Source organism: Nothoprocta perdicaria, unplaced genomic scaffold, assembly GCF_003342845.1.
Source record: "Nothoprocta perdicaria isolate Ctin4 unplaced genomic scaffold, notPer1 scaffold_89, whole genome shotgun sequence".
NCBI lineage: Eukaryota > Metazoa > Chordata > Aves > Tinamiformes > Tinamidae > Nothoprocta > Nothoprocta perdicaria.
Window position 1 is genome coordinate 2,328,849 of NW_020456187.1, and position 11,449 is coordinate 2,340,297.

Below are 11,449 nucleotides of genomic sequence, written 5' to 3' on the forward strand. Positions count from 1 at the left end.
AAGGAAAAGGAAAAGGAAAAGGAAAAGGAAAAGGAAAAGGAAAAGGAAAAGGAAAAGGAAAAGGAAAAGGAAAAGGAAAAGGAAAAGGAAAAGGAGTTTTCATTTAGATTGTCCTAAGATTCATTTCAGCTGGCAAACAAATGCCTTGTTTCCGTTTGGCTTATTGGCTTTCTTAGTGCTATTTCCACTTGTGATCACAGATGACAGTCCAAAACAAACATTCTTAATTTAGAAATTCTAGTTTAAAATGTTGTCTTTTTGAAAAAACTGAAATGAAATACTGTGCTGACAACCCCTCCTTTAGGCAGGGGCTAAACCTATTGATCAGATTTGACTCCATTTTTCTTCATAACTTTTGAAATACGATTTTCCAGAGAACTCTGTAACTCTCCTGGGATGCCCTTCTCTGTACCCAAGTTCTGGGATGCTAAGAGGTGTTGTAATATCAGTGTGATGTCTCTACAGTCCTGGCAGAAGCATCAAAGCAAGTTAAGCACTCAATGAACACAACTCCTGCTACCAATGCAATGGGCACAGAAGATGGCATATGACAGGCATTCTGGAAAGTGCCTGTTTTTCTTCTGACCAGAACACAGGTATTCAGCAAAGAAAACCCTGTTGGCTTCACTCTCGAGCACGGATGGAATAACGGGCAGCCAGAAGGCCAGCAAGCAGAGGGAAAAGCTGTCACAGATACACATGGATGATCAAAATCCAAGTAATTTCAAGAGCAGCAGAGGTGGTATTCTGAAGCGCAATGTCCTGGAAAGAGCCCTTCTGTCTGCCTGATGAAGACTGTGTGGGTGTCTCCATGTCCCTACTACCATATCTAAGTGACAATGGAAATCATGGAGATTAGAGAAATCTTTGTAGCTCAAGAGAGGAATCCAAGATACTAGCATCTGTTACTAGTACCCTTTCCATAAAAAGAAAAAATGCTTGGGCATGTGAATAACTTCAGGAAAGACCCATCCCTTGCAGGAGTAGAGCACTTCTAATGAGAATAAAGGGACCATCTCATCTCCAGGCTGTACAAATCCTCACTGATGAAGGCACAGACAATGCTTGCATGTCCTCAGCAAAGGATCCTAGAGGAATTAGATCTCCTGGACAAGAAGCACTGGCAAAAAGTGGGTGAGTGAGACTTTCACCATGGTATGGCCGAACTTGCATCAATGTTAAGTGCAAAGCCCCTCTTGTTCCTTTCCACATGATGTCCCAGACAAAGTGGGCAGCAAGTCCAGCTGTCACTTGTCATGACCTCCTTAAAAAGGTGTTGTGATTGCTGTTGAATTGCTGCTAACACACAGAGATGAATGTCAACAGCCTGCTAAAGGTGGCCATTCACAGTGAGATTCTTTAACTGTGCTTTTTTGGAGATTTTTAACATCTGGGGCTGGAGATATGGGGAATTCCCTGTTGCTGTGAGACTACCTGCACCAGGGAAATTTGGGGAAGCATGGAAGTAATCCCATCAGTCACAAGCTCTAGGGACTTTTTGACTTCATCTCCCAGTTTCTCATATGAGTAAACATTCTCTGCAGTTCCTTCCCAGGTGTCACATGCATGGTGATGGACACTTGCAAGAGGGAGCTAAATAAAACACACAAGAGTATTGGTATTTAGAGGATCTTTGTACAACAAGAATCTTCTCCAGTGAAGCCTTAAGGTAACTTCTAGTTAGATTTGGGTCCAGTGGAGAATAGGGAAAGAAACTCTGGCTTTTCTTGTCCCAAGACAGAGCCAGCTCAAACATAGGTTGCAGCTCACCTAGTCCATGTAACTAAATGCGTTGAATTGGCCAGAGACCTCTAGAGAGGAAGCAGCTATCATCAAAGATTCAAAGGCCAGAAAATTATTCAAGGAAAGGCTTATTTTGAGGGCAAGAGCAAGCAACTAACAGGAGCAGCTTGGTCAACAGTTGTAAGGAACTGGCCTTCCTGTGGCCCTCCCCATCCTTGTAGGGAGACACTGTTCTATATTTCAAAGCCATTGCAGCTGAAAATTGTCATTATTAGCACATGGACACATTTGCAGCTACTGCTCTCTGGGGAGCCTAAAAACATGACACTAGCAAAAAGGTGAGATACTAGAAAAGTTTTATTTATTTATTTATTTCCTATGGAACAATTTTAACTAATGATGAGGAATTTCTCTACTAATTTGCACCACGATGCTATGTAACCGGACTAATAATCTGGGCTATTATTAAACTGTTAAAACATTAATTAGGCAAGATATTTTTTGCTCCTAATAGTGCTCATAAAACTGCTTGGAAGCTTATCATGTTCAAGGATGATGGATAGACACAGTAATAGGTGATGAGGATCCAAGTACCTCTTCAGTCCATGAGATGTTTTCATAGGAGCTTACCATGAAATAGTAGAACTGCGATGACCTGGCCATGAATTCGGGTTTGCACTCAGCCACACAGATCTCCACAAAGCCAGCGTGTTGGCTAGGCTTGGCCTCCCCCATCTCACACACTATCCTGTGGAGAAAGGAACGAACAAGAGGCATGGTCATAAGGATGGTTTGGCAGTCTGGGCAAGATGACATTGGAGCAGACAACAGTTTGCATTGCTGGGAATGGATTGAAGGTTTCAGTCATCATCTTCTGCCATCAGATCTGGGACTGAATTTGTTTTTTGTAGTGTGGTGACTCATGGCTGCTTGCACTCAGTGGTACAAATTCTTAGCTGCTGCAAATCAACATGTTTTCACTTAAATACATGGAATAATACTGCACTGAGGTCTGGCCATTGGCATCCTTCTGCCCACCAAATTTAAATCTCTTGTCTGAACCTGCTATATCTCTATACCTTAAGGAATGCCCTAGTACTGGGTTTAGCTGCTTCTCAGGACGGCTATCCCATAGACAGGCATTTAAACCACACAGGTGTCTGTTATGTAAAAAACTCCTAAAGGGTACCCAAGAGGATACATGCTGTAAGCTATCAGCTATCAGTTAAACATGAAGTTCTAATACAGAAACAAAGAGATGATCAGTTCTCACACTCTGAGTGGACAATATCTTTTTAGATCAGAGTAGGGGCAACCCATCCCCAAAAGAAGCTCACAAGCGACAATAACTACTATTAGGTGTTCTGTGGCACGTTATCTGCCACACAACCAACTTACTGCTCTGCTGGGATGTACCCTTCCACCAAGGGTCTGCACTCCACTCCAGCCACTCGGACATGAGATGCAATATCTCTGAACTCCAGGCCCAGATTCTCCCCACGGATGGTCACTTTGGTCCCTCCTTCCCGAGGGCCTGTCACTGGATTGATCTGGAAAAAGAAAAAAGAAAAAAATAAGGCAAGAAAAAGGAGAACGGTCATAACATTTATGTGAAGGCATCAGCATCTTCTCAGTGAAAGAAGAGGAAGCATCAGGAGCACTTTTTGATCATGAGAAATACCAGAACTGTGAACACTGACCAAGCCTACCTCAGGCTCAAACAGTGGGGTTCAGTTCCCTCACAAATACATCAGTTATGCTTGAATCATGGTGAAATCACATGGTATCTAAAATGCTGTCCCAGATTTCATCTCCTCTACTTTAAATGTCTTCAAAATATCCATAGATGAGTAGGAGATGTTTTCTGAATGGCAGCAAAGTATCCTAGTAGTGTTCTTGAGCTCTCCAATTTACAGGCATGAGCCACAGAAATGCAGGAGAGGAGCATGGTGGGAATAAATGGGAGCAAGAACACAAGAAGGACATAATTGCCTTCAGACAATCTCTTCAAAATCCTAAATTCCCAGTCCAAAGCACAGGGAGCTTTTGATCTGTTCCAGAGGGAGAGATTGGTCATGCATCACAAACTCAGCTGAAAATGTCCATCTGAAAAAGTAGCTGAGACACAACAGAAATGAAGTGTCAGATTAGGTGCAGAATAGACACAAGAGAGTAAGTGTTTGAGACAGCAGGAGGAAATTGCTGTGTGCTAACACTTATTTCCAAAAGAGCCTCAGCTCCCCTGACTGGGGAGCTTCAGCCAGGGGAAAAGCAGGCATGAGAGAATGGGAGCAGTCATTTTTGGGCCTAGCAGCTGCTAAGCTGGGTACAGGAATTGGATGCTTATCTCAATAGCCTGGGCAGTTGGTGACCTGATGTTTGCACTTGAGTGTGGCCTTCACCCACCTTTAGCAAGGGTCAATCTCTGCATCTCACTCAGCTGCTCTGTTGGGTAGTTGAGCCAAATCACAACCTGGACATTGAAATTCACCCCTGGGCCCAACACCATGCCTGCATGGCTGTCTGATATGAAGGTCACACATACAATGAATACTTCCACTGCCTGCCCTCACCTTGCCCATATGGAGCTATGCATCTCCATATGTGGAGGGGTTGTGTAAATGGGAAAGCCCTCTGCATGTCCCCTATCACCCTTGCTTAGATCCAGGTAGAAAATAGCCTTGGAGATGTATCCTGGATACAACAAGGGAATCATGGGGTGGTCCAGTAATTATCTCAGTTCTGCCTTTCCAGTTATTTACTCTGCCCAAATGCTTTGCCATATGACTGGCTAGCTGAAAGGAGCTTCAAATGTAGCTTTCAAAGGGAATTCCCTGCTGCCCGTTCGGAATGCCATGGCTGCCATCTGCCAGCATTGGCATGGCTCACTCCACAGGGAGAGGTGGTAGGAAGGGGAAATTCCCTGCCTGAGGTCCATGCCCATCGACCGAGAGCCCTGCCAGGACAGTGTTGGCAGCTAGACCCTTGCATAGCTGCACGTCTGGCACAGAAAGTCCAGGTACTGGCATGACTGAGCAAGCGCTGCTCTTGACCGTGTCCCAATGCTGAGTGTGGCGCCAGGGTGATCTTGGTGGCAGCTAATTGCAACCGAGAGGCCAATTTTTAGAAAGTCCATCTTTAACAAATGGAGGGACAATCTTGCACTTCTGGAAGATATTTTATTTTAGGAGCCATAAGCTGCTTCCTGAATGAGCAAGTCTTTCACTTTTAACTATAGAGTTAACAGTTTAATAACACAGAGTTACGTGTGGTTGGGCCTGTACTGGGTCCTGTAAAACTTGAAACAACCTCTGCAACACAACCCCCTCCAACTGCCCAAAGGGAGAACCCACACAATGAACTGCCCCTTGTAGTGATGGACCTTAAGGATACCTGAGGTCCCAATATTCACAGCAGCTTCTGCCTTCAGAAGGTTTCAGGTCAGTATTTTTCTCTATTTGAAATTCTTTATTATGTCAACTAATTCTGTCCTGATAAAACTAAAGAGTTTTATTCAAATGATATTAGAAGGCTAGAATATACACAGTACCCAAAAAAATAAAAAGAGAAAGAGAATTTGCTATTTGTATTTGCTAAAAAATAAAAAGAGAAAGAGAAGAGAATTATTATGGTTCTCTTTTTGTGGTATAAAACCTGCCATCGAATGTTTGTAAGGCAGTTTCTTGCAAGACAGATATCTGGTTAATTATGATTAACCAGATGATTATGATTTGCCTGCCTTTGAAAGAACTGGTTGCTGGAAAGCTAATACTGTTTCACGGAGAAGAGAAAAAAAAAAAAGTTGTAGAAAGTTGCTAGAAAAATCTCTTTTATTTATTAGCACTAGAAGTAAGCTGGAAATAAAAATTTCATGTCAGAACTCACAAAAACTCAGTTGTAAACTTTGCCAATCTAGTTCTCTTTCTGTCTCAGGCATAAGATTATCAAAAACTTCCACTATGGCGCTAAAATTGTCTTCAGGAGCTTCCCAGAGTGAAACTAGCACAGAAGCTCTAAAAATCCACCTTACCCCTAACTTTGCAATTTTAAATTTTTAAAGGCCACCTTCAAAATCCACATATTCCCTTAAAATGGGGGGCCCAGAAGTTCTCCTAGGGAGTTTATAGGAAATTTTTTAGCCTCAACTCATCATGTTTCCAAGATGTGTACACAAAGATGTTGTTGAGCTGTTTTCACATCAAGAGACAGAATGAGACCTTCCAGCTCCAGAAAGGGAAACATGGTCTGGAAAACGAAGGCTGCCAAGAAGCCTGAACCTTCTCTTTTGGCCATGGAACTATGACACCCCATAGCAATTCACACCCTCCTGTGATACCAGCCTAATGCTACAGATTGTCCTTCCTAAATAACATCTCATAGCCAGGCAGGTCCCTGAGTTCTAATTCCACTGAGTGGTAATATAAATTCAGGAGCTAGGAAAAAACGACAGGTTGTGGGAAGATCTATGCTAGGTTGCACGCATACGCCTGTATAAGTGTGAAAACACATGTTGTTTCTCCTCCTTCCTCTGCACAGATATTTCCCTGGATCCTTGCCAGAATATGCATGCTCTTACTGACTGCTCCAGACGTGCCATTAGCTGCAATATATATCCAGTCACTTGAGATTACTTCCATGCTAATGGCTCAGAAAAAGACTTTCAAAGAGCTACTTATGAGTGCACCAGGCAGTCGGAATATTTCATGAGTGAATATTGCAATGATCTGTTAGAGTTTTGGGAGCTATTGGAGGAAATGCCAGCAGTTTTAGAAGTATGTCCCCCCTGGAGCAGAAGGAGAATTAGTGGCTTTCTCTTCATAAAGAGAGTAGCTGCAGGGTTTGGATCAAAGCATGTCTTTGTGACTCTGGAAATGGTGTTGTCTTTATGGTGAAGGCATCTCAAAAGAGCCAACTCACTCTAGACCAGAAGCCTGATTTCCTCCCCGTGCATTCTCTGCCTGACTTTGTTATATCTAGTGTTTTTCGTTGCTTTAAAAAATATTTATATTACTTTCATTGAGTCCATTTGAAGACTCCCAAAGCATCCTGTCTCTATTTCGTCTCCTCCTTTTCATGCTCCTCTAGAAGATCCTGGTCTCGTGAAATGCTTCACGTCACATCTGCAAGCTGTATGTGGGCAGTGTGGATGCTCCAGGATTTCTCAGATTGTACTAGCAGATTGTTGGGACATTGACTTGTGTCCTAGTGGAGTACAGTAAAAACTCTCTGACTCCATTCACTGTAGATACCTGAGGCTGTTACTCTGACTTTGAAGGCCACAATGAACTCCTATTCCCAAAGATGCCTAGGGATATTCCTGATCAGCAGAGTTCAGTTTTGGTCTGCCCTCACCAAACCATATACAAAGTGGAAAGCTCAACCAAGAACAGTGTATAGAATCATAGAATCATTACGTTTGCAAAAGACTTTCAAGATGATCAAGTGCAACCATAAAACCATTACCACCATGCCTGCTAAACCATGTCCCTTATAAGAGGGAACACCCCAGCTCCTTGCAGATTGGTGACTTACATGGGTGATCTTGGGGTTCGTGCATTTGCCCTTGGTGCTGGACAGCTCCAACCACTGGCTGTCCTGGGCTGGACAGTGCTGCTTCAGTGTGCACTGGCTCTGCCCTTCGCACCAGCCGCACTCGAAGTCCGGGTCAGCCTTCAGGCACAGGCCACAGCTGTCACGCATGGCCCCGCACTTATACAGATGCACTGCAACGACAGGAAAAGAGAGAGGACCTCAGAGATGCACATGGGCAAGGGAATGGTGGGATGTCCAAGGGTGGAAATAAGGAGAAGGTGAAGGGAGGAACATGTGCTGGACTGAATGGCCCCAGGGCAGGAAGGGACCAAATAAAAGGAGTTCCAACTGTCCTTGTTCAGAGTCTTGCCTCTGGGCAGGATATTTGGGAAAGCTGGGAGCAGAAGAAAGGACATTGCTCTTAGTGATGCTGTGGTCAGGAGATTGGGGGACAACATGCTTGGGCAGTGACTCAGTCCTTTCCTTTTATTCATAAACTGCCTGATCAACATCTACTGACACCTTAAATAGTCTGAGCATCAAAACGCCATTTTAAAGCAGTATTGATATACCTGGTCTACCAAGAGCTTAAACTTGGGAATAGATAATTTTTTCTAATGCTCAGCAACCCAGAACTTGATATTAAGGTAATGTCTTTCAGGTTTCCCCCTTCCTGAACACAAATCCTAAGAGCTAATAATACATCCAGAATGGATCAGTATTAGGATGAATCTGGGGATTTGCAATCAGTCTTTCTCTCTTCTGCTCCACAAAATCAGAGTGGTTTATACTTTGAAGTACTAAGTTGATCCTCCTCTAATAGACTCCAAAGATTAGTGTTCAGCTCAGTCTTGGGCTGCTAATAGAAGTAGTCAAAGCCTTTTTCCAAATAAAGCTTGACTGTTTTGCAGTCATCCTACAAAACAAGATCTCTTTATTTATCCTTATTTTATAGATGTGTAAACTGAGGCCTGGATTGCAAAAGGAACTAATAGCAAAATTCTCCTCCCTGAGGCTGAAAGCAACTGAAACCAGACTTTCATAATGGGTTTGTCTTTGATTTTTTGGGTTTTTTATTATTATTATTATTATTTTATTTTGTGTGGGTTTTAGTAGTTTTCTTTGTGAGATAGGGCATTTTTGCTTTGTGTTTCCACCTGCAGTGTCAGTAGCTGGCTGAAGTCATCTGTAATTATTATTACACAGAATCCACAAACTCATAGGCCTTGGACATTTGTGCTGAAAAGCCCCAGCTGGCTGTTAATATTTGTACCCTTCTTTTCCTCTCAGATTCAGCAAGTTTTGACCAATACCCCAAAAGGCCTGGAAACTATTTGTGTCTTCAAATTGGGAGCAAGAAAAGCTTGTAGAACAGCTGTCAATCACAATGTGTTTCAGGTATCCTGTTTGCTGTTGCACAGAGCATTCCCCCAAATGTGTTGAGATGCTCTGGTGATAATGGTCCGAGTGACTCTCTCTGTAAACACCTTGGTGGGTTTTGCTTAGTTTAGTCTTTTCTGCTTGCCCAGGTTCTATCTTAACAAGCAGCAATTTCCTTGTTTCTCAGATTTTTTGGGGAGATCGACTAAAAATTTCACCTTTGGATGCATTGGTACCACTACATTTTGAAGGACCTCGGTTCTGACCCTGCTTCTGCTGTTCTCAGATAAAGCATCCTGCTTCTCCATCCCTATTTTCCAGAGAAGAAAAAAAAAATGCTTGTTTAAAAATACTGTCAAAAACTCTGTCAGGGAGTTGCACTTACTTTGAAATACTTGGTTTACGTTATAAATAAAGCAGTCCAGGAGCCATTCTGTGACCATAGGACCACATGCTGTGGTCCCATGCTGTACTGCTATGTACACATGGATGAGCTCTTTTCCTGCCCTAAAACATAATGGTCTCATATAAGTTATTTATTTGGGTTGGCCTGTGGCCATTCCCATTTTCTTCCTAATGAATGCTTTGGAGAATGTTAATTTACACAATCCAAAAACACATGAAGGACAAGGGCTGTGCCATGCAGCTTGCCCTCAAAGTCAGAGAAGAGTCTCAAGACTGTCTTATTTACTAGGGCAGATTTAATCTTGAAGAGACACAGTTTGGAGGAGGACAGTGTGTAACCCCTCGGAGTTACTCTAACCTGAACCAGGGTTGGGTAGAAAACTGTGGCCACGCAACTGGCCACCCCTTGATCTGTGCACTGAATGTGTGAGGAGCATTCTTTGTCCTTCAAGAGGAAGAGGAGAGAGACAGGGTGAGTGAGTGGGAAGCTCCATCACTGTCCTGCCTCTGGGGACACGAGAAGTTACTCACACTTTGGTTCTGTAAATTATTCATGGTGTACCAGGAGTAGGCTGCAAGGGGAGGATGGAGGGGAAGAGGCTCGTGCCATGGGTGGCGGAGCTGCCTCCCATATTGCTCTCCAGCTTCAGTGTGGCATTGGTGTGAATCTTACTCAGGAATCATCAGACTCAGGGTGGGTGGGAAACCATGCAAGGAGAGGTGAGAGGAGTCTGGGAGCATGTGAAGGGAAGATATTGTAAGAAAATGGGAAAATAAAGTAAGAGATGGAGAAACTTTGCCATCTCCAGAAAAAATATGCTTGCCTTAGGGTCATGGCTGGACAAGCAATTGCCCCTCTGTAAGCGGCATATCAATCCTTTGCTATGCATGGTAGTTAAGTGGAGTGATGCTCTGGACAGGAGGTGGGTCTCAGTCATTTGCCATGATCGTTTTATTTCATCCAGCCTTTTCTCACTGGCAAGCTGCAGCCTTTCTCCACCCCCTCTGCCTTCCCCTGTTCATTACCACATTGCCTCTAAGCACACAGTGCCCAATCTCCTGGCACATCAGCTCAAAGAGCATCACTGCAGGAGAAGTAAACAAAGGACAAAAGTGTGAAAAGGTGGGGCAAGGAAACAAGACACCAAAAATATGGGGTGAAGCAAAGATCATGGGGAAAGAGGGAAGGAAATAAAAGCAAAGGGGCAAGACAGGTTTCTTAGGTGCTCATAGAGAAGGGAGGGGAAAAGAAACACAAAGCACACAGGAAAAAAAGGTAATTTGCAGAGTGCAGAGAACAAGTATGCACCAGACAGCACAGGGAGATGGTGGCTGCTTTGTTAAGTACAGGGAACGATGCGGCCCGTTGCTAAGGTTACTGCTTCCAAGGACAAGTTGAAATAATTCTTTACCTTTGTTCTGTGCTGGGTTGTCAATGTTGAAATTCCCGTTCCACACGACTGTCAGTTCCACTGGCAGACTGTTAATCTCCATCCCTTCGTAGGAATACTACAAGTGGGAGAGCAAAAAAAAATACAAAAAAAACCACAAAAAAACACAAACTAACATTGTGCCCAGAGATCGGGAAGGGTCAAGTGGGGCAAAAGGTGACGCAACAGGCTTTGAACAAGAAAAATGGAGCTGTCACCTGCCATTAGCTACAAGAAGACAAAGGAAGCTCTCAGACTGGCTCTTCTCAGTGGAGCAAGTCACATCCCTCTCTCAATAGCCTATGAGTGCTCTCTATTACGCGAGTATTCAGAGATTAAAGCATATATGCGTGTGGTGGGGCTCATCTTCCAGCTGCTAAGTGCATCTTTAAACTGTCTATTAAACTGTCTAATGTCCACTCTTGATTGCATTTCTGAGGTATATATGTTTCATCGTGGATGTGTCATCCAAATGTGCCTCTGCTTAATATGTGTGCCCTGTAGATGCTGGGTGTATGTAAGATTATCAACATTAGTGCTATATTCCAAATTTCTTGGAAGCAGAGTAAGGTCTCAGAAAACAAGAGTGGAACATATCATGGAAAAAACCTTAGAGGTTTAGTGGACGTAGGTCCACTATAATTATAGACCTGTCAGTCCAACTTGGCTTCCCAGAAATAAAGCACATCAAATTATTAAACAATCAATTTATAAGCACCTGCAAGATGATAAGGTGATAAAAATCAGCCAGTATAGATTTATCAAGAACAAATTGTGTCAACCCAATGTCATTTCCTTCTTTGACAGACGTAATGGTTTTGTGGATAAAGGGGAGGAGGTAGATGTGATTTATCTCGATTTCAGTAGAATATTTGTTACTGTCCTACAGGAGACTCCCATAAACAAACTGGGAAAATCCAATCTAAAAGAAGATACCATAAGGCATATGCATAAGCTGT

General features: G+C 43.2%; 1 protein-coding gene across 1 annotated transcript in view; it reads right to left on the bottom strand.

Annotated features, from left to right (window-relative positions):
* The window catches only part of PLXNA4 (plexin A4), a 406,841-nt gene that overhangs the window by 63,124 nt on the left and 332,268 nt on the right, over positions 1-11,449 (bottom strand). Inside the window, exons 11-14 of the mRNA XM_026052424.1 lie at positions 10,473-10,569; positions 7,276-7,466; positions 3,142-3,293; positions 2,374-2,491 (exon numbers count right to left, since the gene is read on the bottom strand). Of these exons, the coding sequence (XP_025908209.1) occupies positions 2,374-2,491; positions 3,142-3,293; positions 7,276-7,466; positions 10,473-10,569 (558 nt within the window). The remainder of the gene's footprint in view (positions 1-2,373; positions 2,492-3,141; positions 3,294-7,275; positions 7,467-10,472; positions 10,570-11,449) is intronic.